Below are 22,479 nucleotides of genomic sequence, written 5' to 3'. Positions count from 1 at the left end.
ATGTCAAAAAACATGTACTTTACTGTACAACAGATTCAGAGTATGGAGGCAGATTAATGCCAAAAAGGCCTCTGAGTGAATACTGATATGATATGTCATCATTACGCTATGTCTGTCATCATTATGTACAATTGAAGTCGGAAGTTTACATACACCTTAGCCAAATACATTTCAACTCCGTTTTTCACAATTCCTGACATTTAATCCTGGTAAAAATTCCCTGTCTTAGGTCAGTTAGGATCACCACTTTATTTTAAGAATGTGAAATGTCAGAATAGTAGTAGAGAGAATGATTTATTTCAGCTTTTATTTCTTTCATCACATTCCCAGTGGGTCAGAAGTTTGCATACACTCAATTAGTATTTGGTAGCATTGCTTTTAAATTGTTTAACTTGGGTCAAACGTTTCGAGTGGCCTTCCGCAAGCTTCCCACAATAAGTTGGGTGAATTTTGGCCCATTCCTCCTGACAGAGCTGGTGTAGGTTTGTAGGCCTGCTCGCACACACTTTTTCAGTTCTGCCCACAAATTTTCTATAGGATTGACAGCAGGGCTTTGTGATGGTCACTCTAATACCTTGACTTTGTTGTCCTTAAGCCATTTTGCCACAAATTTGGAAGTATGCTTGGAGTCATTGTCCATTTGGAAGACCCATTTACGACCAAGCATTAACTTCCTGACTGATGTCTTGAGATGTTGCTTCAATATATCCACATAATTTCCCCTCCTCATGATGCCATCTATTTTGTGAAGTGCACCAGTCCCTCCTGCAGCAAAGCACCCCCACAACATGATGCTGCCACCCCCGTGCTTCACGGTTGGGATGGTGTTCTTCGGCTTGCAAGCCTCCCCCTTTTTCCTCCAAACATAACAATGGTCATTATGGCTAAACAGTTCTATTTTTGTTTCATCAGAACAGAGGACATTTCTCCAAAAAGTACAATCTTTGTCCCCATGTGAAGTTGCAAACCACCATTGCAAACCATGTACCTGTTTCCTCCAGCATCTCCACAAGGTCCTTCGCTGTTGTCCTGGGATTGATGTGCACTTTTCGCACCAAAGTGGTCCCATGGTGTTTATACGTGCATTCTATTGTTTGTACAGATGAACGTGGTACCTTCAGGCGTTTGGAAATTGCTCCCAAGAATGTACCAGACTTGTGGAGGTCTACAATTTTTTTTCTAAGGTCTTGGCTGATTTCTTTAGATTTTTCCATGATGTCAAGCAAAGAGGCGCTGAGTTTGAAGGTAGGCCTTGAAATACATCCACAGGTACACCTCCAATTGACTGAAAATATGTCACTTAGCCTATCAGAAGCTTCTAAAGCCATGACATAATTTTCTGGAATTTTCCAAGCTGTTTAAAGGCACAGTCAACTTAGTGTATGCAAACTTCTAACCCACTGGAATTGTGATACAGTGAATTATAAGTGAAATAATCTGTCTGTAAACAATTGTTGGAAAAATTACTTGTGTCATGCACTAAGTAGATGTCCTTACTGACTTGCCAAAACTATAGTTTGTTAAAAAGAAATTTGTGGAGTGGTTAAAAAACGAGTTTTAATGACTTAAACCTAAGTGTATGTAAACTTCCGACTTCAACTGTATGTGTGCGTGTGTCATCACTATCGTGTGTGTGTGTCATAATAATGATCTGTGTGTCACTGACAGGGTTGTGCCCCTAGGGATATAGATGAAGCTTCAAAGCACCGCATTTTTCAGTCAATATTTTTTTCAGGCACACTTTCTACAAAACATTCTTCCTCGGAACAGATTTGTTGACCTCAGTTCTCATTACGGAACCAGAATGAGAATCTAGAATCTGATCTGTTGGTCTCGGAATTCCCTTAGCAGTCCACAAGACAGTAGTCTCGTGGACTGTCACCGTCAACATTGTCATATACACTACATGACCAAAAGTAAGCGGACACCTGCTCGTCGAACATCTCATCTCATCTCCAAAATCATAGACATCAATAAGGAGGTCATCCCCCCTTTGCTTCTATAACAGCCTCTACTTTTCTGGGAAGGCTTTCCACTAGATGTTGGAACATTGCTGCAGGGACTTGCTTCCATTCAGCCACAAGAGCATTAGTGAAGTCGGTTAATGATGTTGGGCTCTGTGCAGGCCAAAGGTATTCAATGGGGTTGAGGTTGGGGCTCTGTGCAGGCCAGTCAAGTTCTTCCACACCGATCTCGACAAACCATTTCTGTATGGACCTCGCTTTGTGCACAGTGGCATTGTCATGCTGAAACAGTAAAGGGCCTTCCCCAAACTGTTGCCATAAAGTTGGAAGCACAGAATCGTCTAGAATGTCATTGTATGCTGTAGCGTTAAGATTTTCCTTCACTGGAACTAAGGGGCCTGGCCCGAACGACGAAAAACAGCCCAATACCATTATTCCTCCTCCACCAAACTTTACAGTTGGCACTATGCATTTGAGCAGATGGCATTCTCCTGGCATCCGCCAAACACAGATTTGTCCTTTGGACTGCCAGATGGTGAAGCGTGATTCATCACTCCAGAGAACGCGTTTCCACTGCTCCAGTACAATGGAGGCGAAATTTCAAGCACTCCAGCCGAGGCTTGGCATTGCGCACGGTGATCTTAGGCTTGTGTGCGGCTGCTTGGGCATGGAAATAAATGACATGAAGCTCCCTACAAACTGTTCTTGTGCTGACGTTGCTTCCAGATCGCAACACTCTTCAGCACAAGTCAGTCCCGTTCTGTGAGCTTGTGTGGCCGATCCACTTCGCGTCTGAGCGATTGTTTCTCCTAGATGTTTCCACTTCACAATAACAGCAATTACAGTTGGCCCGGGACAGCTCTAGCAGGGCAGAAATGTGACGAACTGACTTGTTGGAAAGGTGGCATCCTATGACGGTGCCACGTTGAAAGTCACTGAGCTCTTCAGTAAGGCCATTCAACTGCCACTGTTTGTCTATGAAGATTGCATGGCTGTGTGCTGGATTTTATACAACTGTCAGCAACGGGTGTGACGCAAATAACCAAATTCACTAATTTGTAGGGTTGTCCACATACTTTTTTATATGTAGTGTACACAGCATACAGTACCAGTCAAAAGTTTGGACACACCTACTCATTCAAGGGTTTTTCTTTATTTTTTACTATTTTCTACATTGTAGAATAATAGTGAAGACATCAAAACTATGAAATAACACATATGGAATCATGTAGTAACCAAAAAAGTGTTCAAGAAATCAAAATATAGTTTATATTGGAGATTCTTCAAAGTAGCCACCCTTTGCCTTGATGACAGCTTTGCACACTCTTGGCATTCTCTCAACCAGCTTCACGAGGTAGTCACCTGTAATGCATTTCAATTAACAGGTGTGCTTTGTTAAAATATAATTTGTGGAATTTATTTTCTTCTTAATGCGTTTGAGTCAATCACTTGTATTGTGACAAGGTAGGGGAGGTATACAGAAGATAGCCCTTTTTGGTAAAATACCAAATCCATATTATGGCAAGAACAGCTCAAATAAGCAAAGAGAAACGACAGTCCATCATTGCTTTAAGACATGAAGGTAAATCAATGCAAAACATTTCAATAACTTTCTTAAAGTGCAGTCGCAAAAACCATCAAGCGCTATGATGAAACTGGCTCTCATGAGGACTGCCACAGGAAAGGAAGACCCAGAGTTACCTCTGCTGCAGAGGATAAGTTCATTAGAGGTAACTGCACCTCAGATTGCAGCTCAAATAAATGCTTCACAGAGTTCAAGTAACAGAGACATCTCAACATTAACTGTTCAGAGGAGACTGCGTGAATCAGGCCTTCATGGTTGAATTGCTGCAAAGAAACCACTACTAAAGGACACCAAAAAGCAGAAGCGACTTGCTTGGGCCAAGAAACACAAACAATGGACATTAGACCGGTGGAAATCTGTCCTTTGGTCTGAGTCCAAATTAGAAATGTTACGTTCCAACTGCCGTGTCCTTGTGAGACGTAGAGTAGGTAAACGGATGATCTCTGCATGTGTGGTTTCCACCGTGAAGCGTGGAGGATGGAGGAGGAGGTGTGATGGTGTGGGGGTGTAAAGGCTATTTGAGCAAGAAGGAGAGTGATGGAGTGCTGCATCAGATGACCTGGCCTCTACAATCACCCGACCTCAACCCAATTGAGATGGTTTGGGAAGAGTTGGACCGCAGAGTGAAGGAAAAGCAGAGAACAAGTGCACAGCATATGTGGGAACTCCTTCAAGACTGTTGGAAAAGCATTCCTCATGAAGCTGGTTGAGAGAATGCCAAGAGTGTGCAAAGCTGTCATCAAGGCAAAGGGTGGCTACTTTGAAGAATATAAAATATAAAATACTACATGATTCCATATGTGTTACTTCATAGTTTGATGTTCATAGTTGATGTTTTCAATGTAGAAAACAGTAAAAATAAAGAAAAACCCTTGAATGAGTAGGTGTGTCCAAACTTTTGACTTGTACTGTATATGTAAATGTATAACTTATTTACATATTATCCTCTCTGTCCAACTGTTGCCCTATAAAACCTCTGTGACTGGAATGACTGTCGTTATGGGGATTAAATCATTATGGAGATGACATCACTATGGTGTTGGTGTCGTTATGGTGACAATGTTATTACGGTGATGATGTTGTTATACTGATGACGCCATTATGGAGATGACGTCGTTATGGTGTTGACGTCCCATGGAAACATTCTGCAAGTCATTTTAGGCAAACAATTTTGTGTCACCCTTCCCCTTCTCTGTGAGCAAGAAAAGTGAGTAGAGTATAGTACACCGTGAGCAAGATCAAGATCGATAGGTACCTTTGGTTTGGGTTGAAACTGTCTAGGAGTAGCTGGGAAAGAGTGTGTAGGAGGCCAAGAAGGAAAGGTAATATTTATCGTACCTTTATCTTTATAGGTGACCTAACACCAGAGCCACAGAGCTGAGCCCCTCTAGTCTAGTCTATGACAGTGTGTCCATCCACACGCACTTGTTCTAGAACAATGTGTTTCGGTACTTGTCTAGTAAATGACAAATGTTTCGGTACTTGTTCAGCGGAGTTGAGCCTAGGAGAGTATGTCTAGGTACTTTCTCTCCCCACCCAGGGAGCTTAGCCCATCTAGTTAACTTTATGAGCGTGTTCAGGTTCTGTTCTTGTTCTAGAACAGAGTCTTTGGGTTCTAAGACAGTGTATTAAGGTACTTGTTCTCTCCGGCGAGAGATGTCAACATGGAGGTCATGTCTCCTACAGCCATGTTAGGGAGCCCAGAGGGGGGCATGGTGATGGATGTCTGAGGGGTGGTGAGGCGGGACGAGGTCTGGGATGAACCCCCATGGAGAGGAGGGTTGATGGGGCTGAATGACGAGGGGTCTGGGTCATCGATGATGGAGGTAAAGTCTATCTGGGCGTTGTCCAGATCTAGGTTCTCCAGAGCGTTGGAGATGGGGGTCGACTCATGAATGTAGGCTAGGGACGCAGACTTATTGCCCTGGTGATCCATGTGGGTTACCATGTGCTGTTGGTGCTGGTGCTGATTGAGGCAGGGCCCGGTCTGAGTTGGGTCCTGGTGAGGGTGGCTGATTTGCTGGATCTGCTGCTTGTCCATGTCAGAGTGCTGCAAGTGGATCTGGCCAGAGTAGTACATGTTATTGTTGATGTTGTTTAAGGGGGGGAAGATCTCCTGGTGGGTCTGATGGGGGGTCATGTGGCCCTGGACAGGGGGCAGACGGACCACACGTCTGGGGCTGGAGGTAGAGTGGACTGGGCTGAGGTGGGGAGGACTGCCCAGGTACGCTCCACCTCCCTGGGACTGGAGACTATTCTGCCTGCTGAGGGGCTTCCGGCACTGGGGGGGTCTTGGGACTACAGGGGCCCCCATGTCCTGGCCGTAGCAGGACCCTGGGCCTCCAGGCAGACCCGTCATGGGTACCTCCGTCGGGGGGATGGAGGAGCTAGAGCTGGGGACTCGGTTGTGTGCTGGGGAGCTCATCAGGTTCTGGTTGGTAGGGTAGCCTGGGTAGCTGGAGCCTGGGTTGGGGTAGAGATTATGTTGGTGTTGGGGACTATGCTGTTGCTGCATCATGGCCACCTGGAACAAATCAAATGAGATAAACATTTAGTTAAAGTGCTACGATAAATACTTCAAGACAAACAAAAACACATTTTCTTCAGGAAATTTCCTTGAAAATGTCACAAAACACTTTACAAAAAGAGGGGGAACAAAGAGCAGAAGAAAAAGGGAGAGGGAAAACAAGTCACCTGCTGTCCTGTCATGTCCATGCTGTCTGACAGAGGAAGAGGTTTGCCGTCCACTCCTATCCCCCTCTGGTCCTGCTCCTGACCCCACATCAGAGCCTGCTGCGACTGCACATAGTTCCTCACCATCATCTCCTTCACCTGCATCATGGGTGTCTGGGAACGACCCCCAGCACCCAGTGCAGCCGACCCCAGGCTGATGCCTCCGCTTTGGGGGAAGGAACCCTGCAGCTTCCCTTGCTGCATGGAGGCCTGGTTCTGGTTCTCCATGCCTCCTCCATGGAAGTCACAGCTGGGGTTGGTGGTCCTCATCATGCCCTGGCCAGGCTGCCCCTGCTGGGGGTAACCGCTCTGGGAGGACATGGGTCGCATGGGCATGGGTGCCTGCCCTGGATGGGGCCTCTGCTGCTGGTGTTGGTGGAGTTGCTTCTGGCAGGCATCTGGGTTGGCTAGGGCTGGGTGGTACTGCTGCTGTTCTGGTTTGATGATCAGTTTGTGTCCGCCATCGGGCTCTTGGGTGTACAGACCCTGTGTCTGGCCCTGCATAGAGCCCTGGTCCTGATACTGCATCTCCGTCTGAAGAACTCCATGAGTGGTCTGGACCTGGCTGCTCTCTACCCAGGCCCCTGTACCTACATCGGGGCCACCCTGGTCCAGGCTGGGGTAGTGTGGTCCAGAGGGACTAAGCTGGCAGGTACTCATACTGTACTCAGCCTGCTGCAGCAAGACTTTTGACATCCCCTCTGGGTGAATGGGTCCCCCCTGCCCCCTCTGGCCCTGACCTGATCCTCTGGAGGTGCCCTGGTGGTGCCCACCCTGCATGAACATCTGTCCCTGTGTCTGGTAGCCCTGCTCCGGGCATCCCAGGCTGTCGTTGCTGGGTGATAACAGGCTGGTGGGCCCCCCCATGTGGTGGGACTGGTAGCCCAGGAAGCCTCTCTCTCCTGGGGAAAGCATCATGCAGTGGTTCCTGGCATCCATGGTTCCTCCATGGTAGTCTGTCGCCATGGCCTCCATCATGACATTTTCTGTAATTCTGGGTGGCCGCGGCGAGTACATGTGGCGGGCGATGTTGGCGTCTGACCCACAATGCTGCAGGGCGTTCCTCCGGCCCATCATGGCCACATTGTTCAGGCTGTTGAAGCGTTGCACCTTGGGAAACAAAATCAAATCAACATTTATTTAAAAAGTGTAAATACTCAAATACATACAGTGAAGGAAAAAAGTATTTGATCCCCTGCTGATTTTGTACGTTTTCCCTCTGACTTTTATAAAGGTAACGAGCTGAGATTAGGAGAACACTCTTAAAGGGAGTGCTCCTAATCTCAGCTTGTTACCTGTATAAAAGACACCTGTCCACAGAAGCAATCAATCAATCAGATTCCAAACTCTCCACCATGGCCAAGACCAAAGAGCTCTCCAACGATGTCAGGGACAAGATTGTAGACCTACACAAGGCTGGAATGGGCTACAAGACCATCGCCAAGCAGCTTGGTGAGAAGGTGATAACAGTTTGTGCGATTATTTGCAAATGGAAGAAACACAAAAGAACTGTCAATCTTCCTCGGCCTGGGGCTCCATGCAAGATCTCACCTCGTGCAGTTGCAATGATCATGAGAACGGTGAGGAATCAGCCCAGAACTACACGGGAGGATCTTGTCAATGATCTCAAGGCAGCTGGGACCATAGTCACCAAGAAAACAATTGGTAACACACTACGCCGTGAAGGACTGAAATCCTGCAGCGCCTGCAAGGTCCCCCTGCTCAAGAAAGCACATATACATGCCCGTCTGAAGTTTGCCAATGAATCTGAATCTGAATGATTCAGAGGACAACTGGGTGAAAGTGTTGTGGTCAGATGAGACCAAAATGGAGCTCTTTGGCATCAACTCAACTCAACTCGCCATGTTTGGAGGAGGAGGAATGCTGCCTATGACCCCAAGAACACCATCCCCACCGTCAAACATGGAGGTGGAAACATTATGCTTTGGGGGTGTTTTTCTGCTAAGGGGACGCGACAACTTCACCACATCAAAGGGACGATGGACGGGGCCATGTACCGTCAAATCTTGGGTGAGAACCTCCTTCCCTCAGCCAGGGCATTGAAAATGGGTCGTGGATGGGTATTCCAGCATGACAATGACCCAAAACACACGGCCAAGGCAACAAAGGAGTGGCTCAAGAAGAAGCACATTAAGGTCCTGGAGTGGCCTTGCCAAACGTCAGCCTCGAAACCTTAATGACTTGGAGAAGATCTGCAAAGAGGAGTGGGACAAAATCCCTCCTGAGATGTGTGCAAACCTGGTGGCCAACTACAAGAAATGTCTGACCTCTGTGATTGCCAACAAGGGTTTTGCCACCAAGTACTAAGTCATGTTTTGCAGAGGGGTCAAATACTTATTTCCCTCATTAAAATGCAAATCATTTTATAACATTTTTGACATGCGGTTTTCTGGATTTTTTGGTGTTGTTATTCTGTCTCTCATTGTTCAAATAAACCTACCATTAAAATTATAGACTGATAATTTCTTTGTCAGTGGGCAAACGTACAAAATCAGCAGGGGATCAAATACTTTTTTCCCTCACTGTAGCTAGGAACAACAGTAAAGCAGTCTTAGTAATTTAATCTACCACTTCTACCAACAACAACGACAACCTTGGGAAGGGCCTGTGGGTCGCCGGTGGAGCGGATGGGGTCGCTGGCACGCCGGGTGGCATTCCCTGGGGCTTGGTGGGGGTAGATGACCCCAGTGCCATACTCCCCATTGTTGGCACTGTGTCTCCTCTGACCCCCCTGCTGCAGGAACGCAGGTAGCGGCTGACCCTGGGGATAATAATAATTGTATAGCACATTTCATACATTTACATTTTAGTCATTTAGCAGATGCTCTTATCAGGAGCGTCTTACAGGAGCAATTAAGGTTAAGTGCCTTGCTCAAGGGCACATAGACAAATTCTTCACCTATCAGTTACTGGGCCAACGCTCCTAACCGCTAGGCTACCTGCCGCCAACTCAAGTTGCTGTCAATAATATAATAAATAAAAGAACAGAATGCTAAAAAAATACATAGGAATAAGATATTCAAAAGACTACAAAACTAGCCATATTGAGAGTTGCAAAATTCCAAAATTCCCAGGCTTTCCAGAATTCAGAAAAGCTGGACATTTTGAGAAAGTTACCAGAATTTTGCAACCCAAGCCAGACTAATTAAAAACCAAACTAACAAGAAGAGTCTGTACCTGGTACTCGCTGAGGAGCACTCCTCGTCTCCCGGGTGTCCCTGCTCCCTGTTCCATACTGGGCAGCGGGGTAGGGGGTGGGCCGCCAGTTGCTGCTGCATACTTAGCCTTCAGGCTGTATTGCTGAGCGGGTGTTAGACAAGGCAGACCTGGCAACCCTCCTCCCCCTCCAACACCATGGCAGGGCCCTCTTCGGCGGCTGGTCTCAGGGGAGAGGGGGTCACCTCCTCCCTGGTCAGGACCCAGGAACCCTTAAATTGAATTAGAAATTGAGCTATTAAACTAAACTAGAAGGTAATTTTCCATTAAGAAAAATTGTGGGACTTGCTTCAGCTCTTTAAAAGTATTTTTGAGGTAGTGGAGGAAGTTTAAAATGTTTTACTGAAGCAGTGAAATATGGTCAAATGTTAACATATAAATATATCTGGTCTGATTACGTTGATCGCCTACTATATAAACCTTATTACTTTGGAGTATGGGGTAGTTAGATCACATATTTGAGCGCAAATAACTATACTTTTACTCATAAGGAATTAGAAAAGTTTTAAGCTATCATTTGGGGAGAGAAATATGATGGTGCGTCTAGTGGAAGAAGTTTAGAAGTTAGTTTGTGTTGAAAAATGTAGGCTGGTGTAGTAGAGTTTTCTAGATAATTAATTGGAGCCTTCAGTGGGAGACTAGGTAGTAGTATTATTATTAGTAAGTAGCCCAGAAGTACTAGTAGCAGTTATTGCAGTACTAATAGTGAATGTTTTAGTTACAGTGCATTCAGAAAGTATTCAGACCCCTTGACTGTTTCCACATTTTGTTACGGTACAGCCTTATTCTAAAATGTATAAAATTATTTTTCCCTCATCCATCTACACACAATACCCCATTATGACAAAGCAAAAACAGGTTTTAGACATTTTTGCACATTAAAAAAATAATAACAAAAATACCTTATTTACATAAGTATTCAGACCCTTTGCTATGAGACTCGAAATTGAGCTCAGGTGCAGCCTGTTCCCATTGATCATCATTGAGATGTTTCTACAACTTGATTGTACCGATGGAGGTACAGGGCCCTGGGTAGAGAGCAGCCAGGTCCAGACCACTCATGGAGTTCTACAGACGGAGATGCAGTATCTAACCCTAACTTTGGTAAATTCAAGTGATTGGACATGATTTGGAAAGGCACACACCTGTCTATATAAGATCCCACAGTTGACAGTGCATGTCAAAGCAAAAACCAAGCCATGAGGTAGAAGGAATTATCCGTAGAGCTCCGAGACAGGATTGTGTCGAGGCACAGATCTGGGGAAGGATACCAAAACATTTCTGCAGCACTGAAGGTCCCCAGGAACACAGTGGCCTCCATCGTTCTTAAATGGAAGAAGTTTTGGAGAACCAAGGCTCTTTCTAGAGCTGGCAGCCCAGCCAAACTGAGCAATTGGGGGAAAAGGGCCTTGGTCAGGGAGGTGACCAAGAACCTGATGGTCACTCTGATAGAGCTCCAGAGTTCATCTGTGGAGATGGGAGAACCTTCCAGAAGGACAACCATCTCTGCAGCACTCCACATATCAGGCCTTTATGGTAAAATAACCAGCTAAAGCCACTCCTTAATAAAAGGCACATGACAGCCCGCTTGGAGCACCTAACGACTCTCAGACCATGAGAAACAAGATTCTCTGGTCTGATGAAACCAAGATTGAACTCTTTGGCCTGAATGCCAAGCGTCACCTCTGGAGGTAACCTGGCACCATCCCTACAGTGAAGCATGGTGGTGGCAGCATCATGCTGTGGGGATGTTTTTCCGTGGCAGGGACTGGGAGACTAGTCAGGATTGAGGGAAAGATGAATGAAGTAAAGAACAGAGAGATCCTTGATGAAAACCTACTCCAGATTGCTCAGGACTTCAGACCGAGGCAAAGGTTCACCTTCCAACAGGACAGGACAACGGATAAGTCTCTGAATGTCATTCAGTGGCCCAGCCAGAGCCCAGGCTTGAACATGATTGAACATCTCTGGAGAGACCTGAAAGTAGCTGTGCAGTGACGCTCCCCATCCAACCTGACAGAGCTTGAGAGGATCTGCAGAGAAGAATGGGAGAAATTCCCCAAATAGAGGTGTGCCAAGCTTGTAGCCTCATACCCAAGAAGACTCGAGGCTGTAATCGCTGCCAAAGGTGCTTCAACAAAGTATTGAGTAAAGGGTCTGAATACTTATTTAAATGTGATATTTAAGTTTTAAATTTGTAATACATTTGCAAAAATGTCTAAAACCTGTTTTAGCTTTGTCATTATTAGGTATTGTGTGTTGATTGATGAGGGGAAAAAACGACGGAATCCATTTTAGAATAAGGCTGTAACGTAACAAAATGTTGAAAAAGTCAAGGGATCTGAATACTTTCCGAATGCACTGTATGTAGGCCATGGGTTAGCTATAGTAAGTAGGTTAGTGAGTGTGGGGGTTGTTATAGTGGGTTAGTTTAGTGGGTTGGAGTGAGCTGTGTGGCATAATCAGTCATACTGTATGTGCTCCCTCAGCAGTGTTCGGCAGATTACCCCCAAAATGTAATCCGTTAATGATTACAGTTACATGTAAAATAAAGTAATCAGCAACGTAGTCCTTAGGATTACTCAAAATTATACATTTTTGATTACTTTTTGATCACTATAGAAACTATAGCATTATTTTGTTTAGTAGCCTAACATGACTATTTACAAATTGGGGACTAGTGTGAGAGAAGAAAGATCTTATAATTCACATGTTCTATATATGTGTGAAAGCATAGATGCAGTAAAGAGGTCAATCAAACTCGATCAAAACAATGGAATTGCCATGGAAACGTGTGGGGGAAAGATCCCGAACTCCTCATTGCCCAAAGTGTCATGCCCTGATCTGTTTCACCTGTCCTTGTGATTGTCTCCACCCCTTCCAGGTGTCGCTTATTTCCCCGGTGTATTTATCCCTGTGTTTCCTGTCTCTCTGTGCCAGTTCGACTTGTATGTTCAAGTCAACCAGCGTGGTTTTCCCGTGCTCCTGCTTTTTCAATTCTCTTTTGATAGTCCTCCCGGTTTTGACACTTGCCTGTTTCTGGACTCTGTACCCGCCTGCCTGACCATTCTGCCTGCCTTGACCTGTGTCATGACATGGCCCTCTTTGGGTATAGCGAGTGCCTTCCCCCTCTCTCCTCTCCTACACCCAGGTTCTGTTATCTCAGGTCGTAAATTCCTGGAGGAGAGACTCTCTACCCCTGGCCATGCAGAAAGAGACACATAGAGAGAACAAAGGAACTTCTTCTACATCACAGAACTGAACAATATCCATGTTTTGGATAATGTGTAAACGGTCGGTGGAGAAGCCAGCTACGACCCGGTCCATTTTGTTTCATGTTTGTGACCTCATGAAAGACAATACAGCCACATTACCATAACTCTGTTTATACAGGTGCCTCCATTATGAGGTTTGGGTGTAATTATTGTTTAAAATGAATGAGTAAAGATGAAACTATTTGTGAAATGATGCAAGGTGATGTTGAACCGTTAATGTGAGAGAATTGTATTCCCTTTAAAGTTTAACTAAGTCATTGGCCCACCCCCATGAGCACAGACATGATCTGGCTCATGGGACAGCCCTTTTCTACTGTTACGAATAAAAACCCCACATGAAGAAATCCTCTTCAGACCATGCTTACTTCGGTCAGCTGAGGGGGCAAAGGTTTGAGTAGAGACCACACAAACCTCAGTCTAAGCTAAGGTTTTAATGGTTGTTGAATTCCTATGCATACCACGTGGAGCATTGGCTACACGGCGGGACATGGTTAAACTCTGAGACTATCTATTAAGACAGAATAAGAGCAAATCTTATATACTAATTACTAGTCTGCAGCTAGAAATTGTTAATGTGGGATGCGAAGACCGACAACTGCCGAAACATCTACTCTATGAGAACATTTCTGAATGGTACTCTGAAGTATCCATTCTAACCATGAAAGACTTCAGGGAAGTAGAGAGAGAGGCGCTCGGACGAACTCTCCGACAGAAAGACGGACGATTCCAACAGAGATCACGACGACACACTGAGGGTAAATATATATTGATTGCAATTATTCCTGAATGAGTGAGCATTCATGTGCAAAGGATTAGCATTTCAATTAATATAATTATCAACTGTGTAGAACCTGCTTTTTGTCTTTCCCGCCCTTCTCAGTCCACCTCCACTTCCCTTTGTCCGCCAAGCCGTCATATCGGCTTAGCCCACTACGGAACCTCCCCTATAATTTCCTTGTAACCATATCTACTGTTTGTGTGTTTATGCATTTCTGTGATTATTTAGTTAGTTAGTAAATAAATGATTAAGACAATTGGTGTATGGATGATTCATAGTAAAGGCTGGGTTCGTGCAGATAACCAACAATTTATGATGTTTGGAATGAGACTAACGTGAGGTAAAGAATAATTCATTAACTAGAAGACTAATTGATCAGATATATAAAGAAAACATTAGGAAAATAATAACTTCCTAGTTAATTACAGTTACATGATTAGTTTAATCACGTAATAATAATTACAGAGAATTGATTTGATAAAATAACAGTCTTCAATTTAATGATGCCAAAGACACGACACCTGCCTACCACTCTGTACCTCCTGGACTCTGAACTGGTTTTGACCTTTTGCCTGTCCATGACCATTCTCTTGCCTACCCATTTGGATGATAATAAATATCAAAGACTCAAACCATCTGCCTCCCGTGCCTGCATGTAGGTCTCGCCTTGTGCCCTTATAGTAGGAACTGGCCATGACAGACCCAGCAGACTTGTACCAGCTCCGCCACGCTGTCTCCCTGCAGGGAGCCACCATTGGGAGGCATGAGGAGCTACTACAGGACTTTCTGGAAGGGCTTCATTCCCTGACGGAACGCCACGACCAAGAGTTTAAGGCTATTATGGAGCAAATCAGGGAGTTAGCTCATTGGCAGCCTGCCATCTCTGAGAATCCACAACCACCCGGTAACTTTTTTCCTATTAGTGGTGAGTTTGTACAGCCTACCCCGGCTCCCCCTGAGAACCCCGCTTACCACCTCCGGAGCGATATTCTGGTGATCCTGGTACCTGCAGGGGTTTTCTTTCTCAGTGCTCCCTTATTTTTGAGCTACAGCCATCTTCGTTTCCTTCGGACCGATTGAAGATAGGGTATATTTTTACGTTAATGTCGGGAGTGGGCTCACTCACAATTTTGCAACCGAGAGCAACTTCTCCCAACCATCCAGGAACAGTTTGGTGATGAACAATGCCTTTTCCAGCATGATGGAGCACCTTGCCATAAGGCAAAAGTGATAACTAAGTGGCTCGGGAAACAAAACATCGATATTTTGGGTCCATGGCCAGGAAACTCCCCAGACCTTAATCCCATTGAGAACTTGTGGTCAATCCTCAAGAGGCGGGTGGACAAACAAAAACCCACAAATTCTGACAAACTCCAAGCATTGATTATGCAAGAATGTGCTGCCATCTGTCAGGATGTGGCCCAGAAGTTAATTGACAGCATGCCAGGGTGGATTTCAGAGGTCTTGTAAAAGAAGGGTCAACACTGCAAATATTGACTATTTGCATCAACTTCATGTAATTGTCAATAAAAGCCTTTGACACTTATGAAATGCTTGTAATTGTACTTCAGTATTCCATAGTAACATCTGACAAAATATCTAAAGACACTGAAGCAGCAACCTTTGAGAAAATGTATATTTGTGTCATTATCAAAACTTTTGGCCACGACTGTAGTGGATGCGGTTACTAAAACAGTTGTACCTCCTTTGGTAGAAGTTATATCTGTTCTTATTTCAGATGTAAATAACAGATGTCATATGCTCTAAGTTGTTGTCAAAAGTGCTCTTTCCTGATCCTTTGTCTGCGCTTATGGACTGCCCTCTTCAATTCAAACCACAGACTCTCAATGAGGTTTAAGTCTGGAGACTAATATCGCCATTGCAAAATGTTGATTTTGTGGTCAATTAACCATTTCTTAGTGGACTTTGATCTGTGCTTGGGGTTATTGTCTTGCTGGAAGATCCACTTGCAGCCAAGTTTCAGCCTGCTAGCAGAGGCAAGTATATTTTTGGCTAAAATGTCCATGCGTCCTCTGAAACATGACCCCGCCAAGCCGCACTGCTTCTTGACACACTGCTCGCTTAACTCGGAAGTCAGCCGCACCAATGTGTCGGAGGAAACACTGTACAGCTGGCGACCGAAATCAGCGTGCATGCACCTGGCCGGTACAAGGAGTCGCTTGAGCGCGATGGGACAAGGATATCCTAGCCGGCCAAACCCTCCCCTAACCCGGACAACGCTGGTCCAATTGTGCATGGGTCTCCAGGTCGTGGCCTGCTGCGACACAACCCAGGATCGAACCCGGAACTGTAGTGCCTTAGACCGCTGCGCCTCTTGGGAGGCCAAGGTAATCCTTTCTAATGCAGCTTTTTTTTAAAAGATATCACATAGTAGAACTGCATAAGTGTTGCTCTCCACTTTCTGGAGGACCGAGTTTTGAAATCAGTGGAATTACAGCATGATAGCTAAGGAGATGGAGAAAATTCTAGCGTTTGAATGCAAATATGCAGAGGGAGTTGAAAAGAGAACACACAGAAGGCTGTTGTATAAAACACCTGTATCTGGATTACATCTTCAAATTAATGGCAACCATAGCATCCGTGGCAGAGAGGGAGAAGCGTCAGTCCATGTATACGGGTAAGATGGCTACATTTTCAGATATTACACATTTCTAATTTTATCAGAAAGTCGTTTTCATTTCAAGTTAGTGCCTTGGTGGAAGAGTGGGGTAACATCTCACAGCAAGAAGCTGCAAATCTGGTGCAGTCCATGAGAAGGAGATGCACTGCAGTACTTAATGCAGCTGTTGGCCACAACAGATACTGACTGTTACTTTTGATTTTGACCCCCCACTTTGTTCAGGGACACATTACTCAATTTCTGTTAGTCACATGTCTGTAGAACTTGTTCAGTTTGTCTCAGTTGTTGAATCTTGTTATGTTCATACAAATATTTACACACGTTAAGTTTGCTGAAAATTAACGCAGTTGACAGTGAGAGGACGTTTCTTTCTTTGCTGAGTTTAGCCTACATTGAACCTGGTTGGTTAGCTACCTACAGATTCATGCAAGGCAGTAACGTTATGAGTTGGGATTATGGTTCATTGTCTGAACAAAAGACCCCACTATGCAAGTAACGATTTCCATAAAATGTTAATGATGTCACTGCGACAACTGTTGATAGACGTAGCTGGTAAATTCACTTTGGCTATCTACTCGGATTTCAGAGCACTCTCGTCTGTGTGGCAGAGAGGAGAATAACTGACGAATTTACAAACGCTCAACACCCGTTGAATATGGCCGGTGTCAGTAAACGTTGGCAAAAAAGCGTATATATTGCATTATAAGCATTATATTGTTGCCAGCAGCACAGTTGCATTCACCAACACTCTGGATAACATAAAAACAGCCTCACCAGCTCTGCTAGGGTGAGTATAATGGTCAGTGAGCTGTTCTCTCAATTGTGTCCGGAAGTAGCTAGCAAGCTAGTCAAGGTTAGCCAGTTAGCTTGGATGCTTGACTGCTGTAGTTAGGTCAGAACGCTCAGATCAACCCTACTCCTCGGCCAGTGTCCAGTGTGCGCTCTGAATGCTACGAGAGTGAAACGCTCTGAATAAACAAATGGACAATCTGACAACGCTCTGGGTTTAGGAACACCCAGAGTGCACTCTGAGCACACTCTGGCACTCCAGATTAAATGTACGAACACACCCGTAGTGTAAACCAGGCTTTAGTCTTGAAACTTTGGTTGTTTAGTACACGGCCTCACATGTGAATCCTTAAAGATATGGGTGGGGCTAAGGCTTTAGAGGGTGTGAATGATGCTGAATGGGTCTAGACAAAGAAGACCTGTCCAGTAGGTGTACCAAAACATTCAAGGGCCATTTTCTCAAAATTGAGGTTACATGTTTATCAACTTCCAAAGCAGAATTACTTTCCCATTGTTCCTCAACTGTAGTGTATCATATACAATTTTTTAGCTCTGTGTCTCTACTTTTATCCAATGTAAAAAACACAAGTTCTAGCCAATGAGCTTCAGCCCCCCACCATTTGAGTTACAGCTAGCAAGATGCACACACAACAGTGCGAGAGAGCAATGACATGGTGCACATATACAGGACCAGTGAAAAGCTTAGACACACCTACTCATTCAAGGGTGTTTCTTTATTTTTACTATGTTATACATTGTAGAATAATAGTGAAGACATCAAAACTATGAAATAACACATATGGAGTCATGTAGTAACCAAAAGTGTTAAACAAATCAAAATATATTTGAGATTCTTCAAAGTAGCCACCCTTTTGCAAAGAGTGTGCAAAGCTGTCATCAAGGCAAAGGGTGGCTACTTTGAAGAATCTAAAATCTAAAATATATTTTGATTTGTTTAACACTTACAATGTAGAAAATAGTAAAGAAAAAACCTTGAATGAGTAGGTGTGTCCAAACTTTTGACTGATACTGTATCTGCACATATATCCCCCGGGGGACAAAGTTTGGCTCATGAGTACTACTTTCAGAACTACTGGCTAAAAAGTATACAAACGTACAAGATAATCTCTTTAAAAGCATTAATTAAAACAGCTGTTTACAAAGTGGTCCTCCAAAGGTAAACAAATAACATTAAAAGAAGACACAAAACACAAATATTACCTCCTCCACCTCCTCCTAACTGGGAGACCTCGCTCGAGCGCCGGCTGGAGAGGTAGGGGGACACCATGGAAGAACGACGGCTCACTGTGTAGGCAGAGCTTAGGCTGCTGGTGCCACTCCCCCTCCGGTCACTGATAGGGGGGGGCATGCCAGAGGGTCCGCCACCCAGCTCGTGATTGGACAGTTCCATGACGCGGCGGTTGGAGAGGAGGGGCGAGGGAGTACACATCCCTCCCATCATCTCTCCTGGACAACCTGGAGAAACAAGACAGGATGAGAATCATCAGGTTAAATGTCTGGCACAGAAAATACTGCTACAATTTGAGAGTGAATGTCATTTTTTGCTTCGGTCGATATAATCTATGCACTGTAGTGCATACATTTTAGTTAGCCTTACTCTTCAAGGGTTGTTCAAGAGGAAAGCATAAGTATTGTGAACTGAATCTAAGCTAAGCATCTTACTCCCAGGTCTGATTTTAGGTAAATGGTCCTCTATAGATGAGGACCAGGTTTAAAATCACTAGTTCAACCATAGTTTTTCATCTACAAGCGACTTTACAAACCTGTGAGTGCTGGTAGCTTGCTACTCCTACCACAGCGTCCGGGTGGAGTGGGCCTTCTGATCTGTTTCAGCTTGTCTATCTTCAGGTTCTCTAGTCTCTTCAGGGCCTGAGCTGACGTGCCCCCCATCCCTGCCATGCCCTGCCCTCTTCCCCCAGCTTCCCCTCCTCCTCCCGCCCCTCCATCCTCCAGAGCGGTCAGGTCCTCCAGACTCCCTGCTGCGTTCAGGTTCATCTCCACACCACTGTCATTGTTGTTCGCGCTCCCCAGCGGAGAACGCTCGCTACTGCAGGATGACTGGCCACCCGGACTGGGCTGAGACTTCTGGAAGAAAGAGAGATGATTATGTAGCTTAATACATGTAGCTTAAAACATTTGGAAGAACTCTATAGCAGCTGGACAGCACAGAGAGCAGGAGTTGAGTCAGAAGATGATTTCATTCTCAGCTCTCCAGTCTAAACCACAGGAGGTTGGTGGCACCTTAATTGGGGAGAACGGGCTTGTGGTAATGGCTGGAGTGGAATGGTATCAAATACATTAAAGACATGGTTTCGATGTGTTTGATGCCATTCCATTTGCTCCATTCCAGCCATTATTATGAGCCGTCTTCCCCTTCCCCTCACTCACCAGAGCAGATTCAGGCGCCAGCAGTTTGCAGTCCTCCCTGTGTCTAGTCTCCTCTTTCTCTAGGAGCAGTTCACCAGACTGTCCACCAGGGATCAGTGATGAGCCAGGCGGCCGGGGCCCAGTGTCCCCTCGGTGCTTCTTAGTGATGTGAGCCTCAGGGCCGTGGACTGTCTTCACGTGCTTCCGCAGTGAGCTGGGGTCTGTGTAGCGTTTCGTACACCCAGGGATCTTACACACATACGGCTTCTGTAGTGGGACAGGAGGACACAATACGATTGGACATGGAAACAAAACTTGAATTCAGGTAGGTGTCAGACATTTGTAGCTATTGTAAGTTATTTCTTATGCCATCCGTCTTTCAAATAGTCTCTCATGATGTCAAAACATGAGATAAATCTGTGAGATAAATCAGAGATTTCAATGTAATCGATGCTGATAGATCATTCACTAGCTATTCATAAAACAATTTAAAGCTATCATTTGAGTGAACAATCCCTTTAAGCAGGTGATGATGTCAGCAGTTGGAGTTAGTGTGATAGATTGACTGAGTGATTGGTTGATTGATTGTACCTCGTTGGAGTGTGTGCGGTTCTGGTGCTTGGCTCTGTCTGAGGCGTTGGAGAAGGCTTTGTTGCATCCCTCGTGTTCACAGACATACGGCTTCTCCCCTGTATGAGACCGCAGGTGGGTCTTCAGGTTCTCCAGGCGAGAGTAGGCCTTATTACAGCCCTCAAACTGAAACAATACATAAAGCATTATAACACAGCTCAAACTGAAACACACAAGACCCATACTAAGAGTATCCCACAAACTGAAACAGAGGTTAACAATGTCTTATAATACCCATCAAACTGAAACACACATAACGCATTACAACACAGCTCAAACTGAAACACACAAGACCCATACTAAGAGTAGGCCTTATTACAGTAGCCCACAAAGTGAAACAGAGGTTAACAATGTCTTATAATACCCATCAAACTGAAACACACATAATGCATTACAACACAGCTCAAACTTACAGTACATTAGGAAAGTATTCAGACCCCTTCCCTTTATCCACATTTTGTTACATTACAGCCATATTCTAAAATGGATTAAATATTTTTCTCCCCTCATCAATCTACACACAATACCCCATAATGACAAAATGAAAACAAAATGAAAACCTGTCTATATAAGATCCCACAGTTGACAGTGCATGTCAGAGCAAAAACCAAGCCATGAGGTCGAAGGAATTGTCCGTAGAGCTCCGAGACAGGATTGTGTCGAAGCATAGATCTGGGGAAGGGTACCAAAACATTTCTGCAGCATTGAAGGTCTCCAAGAACACAGTGGCCTCCAGTATTCTTAAACGGAAGAAGTTTGAAAGCACCAAGACTCTTCCTAGAGCTGGCTGCCCGGCCAAACTGAACCGTTGAGGGAGAAGGGCCTTGGTCAGGGAGGTGACCAAGAACCTGATGGTCACTCTGAGAGAGTTCCAGAGTTCCTCTGTGGAGATGGTAGAACTTTCCAGAAGGACAACCGTCTTTGCAGCACTACACCAATCAGGCCTTTACAGGTAGAGTGGCCAGACTGAAGCCACTCCTCAGTAAAAGGCACATGACAGCCCGCTTGGAGTTTTTCAAAAGGCACCTAAAGGACTCCCAGACCATGAGAAACAAGATTCTGTGGTCTGATGAAACCAAGATCGAACTCTTTGGCCTGAATGCCAAAGCGTCACGTCTGAAGGAAACATGGCACCATCCCTACTGAAACATGGTGGCAGGGACTGGGAGACGAATCAGGATCGAGGGAAAGATGAATGGAGCAAAGTACAGAGATCCTTGATGAAAACCTGCTCCAGAGTGGTCAGGATCTCAGACTGGGGCGAAGGTTCACCTTCCAAGTCTCTGAATGACAAGTCTCGGAATGTCCTTGAGTGGCCCTGCCAGAGCCCGTACTTGAACCCGATCGAACATCTCTGGATAGACCTGAAAATAACTGTGCAGCGACGTTCCCCATCCAACCTGACACAGCTTGAGAGGATCTGCAGAGAAGAATGGGAGAAATTCCCCATATACAGGTGAGCCAAGCTTGTAGGGTCATATCTAAGAAGACTCGAGGCCATAATCGCTGCCAAAGGTGCTTCAACAAAGTACTGAGTAAAGGGTCTGAATGCTTATATAAATTTGATATTTCAGTTTTACATTTTTAATACATTTGCAAAAAAAAAAAAACTGTTTTTGCTTTGTCATTATGGGGTATTGTGTGAGGAAAAAAAACATTGATGAGGAAAAAAAAAACGTTTTAATCCATTTTAGAATAAGACTGTAACGTAAAAAAATGTGGAAAAGTCAAGGGGTCTGAATACTTTCCGAATGCATTGTATAATATCCCTCAAAATGAAACTATAGATGCACATCTTATTACAGCCCTCAAACTGAAAACACACATTACACATTATAACACAGCTCAAACTGAAACACGCATACTGTACAAATACCAATATGTAATGTAGACTGAAAAACAAGGTCTGATGTAATCACTGTCAGATAGCGCATTTCGATTAAAGCCACATACATGCACTGTGAGTATACTACCTATACTGTATCTCTCTCTCAAACTGATCTAGGAAATTTATTATTTGATGAATTTGAAATTTGATTCTAAACTGAATTTGAATTTATATAACAATCAATTTCAAAGCTCAGTTTGCGAGAGAGCGATCAGGATACTGTAGCATACTCACAGTACACTTATGCGGTTTCTCTCCTGTGTGCCTGCGCATGTGAACCACCAGCATGTACTGGGCTTTGAATGGTCTCTGCTCCCTGGAACACTCCTGCCAGTGGCACACAAACTCCTTCTTCTCTCCATGGATGTGCTCGTTGTTTATGTGCTGTTGAAGACAGAGAGATGTTATTGTTGATTTACACGGATCCTGTGTTTTGGACCATAGTTGGAGACCGCTACTCGGGACTGACTCAAACCAACGGTTTCCTTCCTTTCCCTTCTCTCATACAGTTGTATATGTAAGGCCGATACTTTTTCCTCATGACCTGACCAGAAAAACTCTGGGCCCTAAC

The 22,479-nt window shown here is 44.7% G+C and overlaps 1 protein-coding gene across 1 annotated transcript in view; it reads right to left on the bottom strand.

The window, feature by feature from the left end:
* Positions 1-4,309: 4,309 nt before the first annotated feature.
* gli1 (GLI family zinc finger 1) overlaps positions 4,310-22,479 on the bottom strand; it is a 124,819-nt gene continuing 106,649 nt past the window's right edge. Inside the window, exons 9-17 of the mRNA XM_029695031.1 lie at positions 22,143-22,292; positions 19,982-20,146; positions 19,412-19,657; positions 18,787-19,108; positions 18,224-18,478; positions 9,481-9,731; positions 8,897-9,064; positions 6,244-7,392; positions 4,310-6,073 (exon numbers count right to left, since the gene is read on the bottom strand). Coding sequence (XP_029550891.1) covers positions 5,165-6,073; positions 6,244-7,392; positions 8,897-9,064; positions 9,481-9,731; positions 18,224-18,478; positions 18,787-19,108; positions 19,412-19,657; positions 19,982-20,146; positions 22,143-22,292 — 3,615 coding nt within the window. The 3' untranslated portion in view covers positions 4,310-5,164. The remainder of the gene's footprint in view (positions 6,074-6,243; positions 7,393-8,896; positions 9,065-9,480; positions 9,732-18,223; positions 18,479-18,786; positions 19,109-19,411; positions 19,658-19,981; positions 20,147-22,142; positions 22,293-22,479) is intronic.

The sequence above is a fragment of the Salmo trutta genome, chromosome 16 (genome assembly GCF_901001165.1).
Source record: "Salmo trutta chromosome 16, fSalTru1.1, whole genome shotgun sequence".
Lineage (NCBI taxonomy): Eukaryota > Metazoa > Chordata > Actinopteri > Salmoniformes > Salmonidae > Salmo > Salmo trutta.
This window is presented reverse-complemented; position numbering and strand designations above follow the sequence as displayed.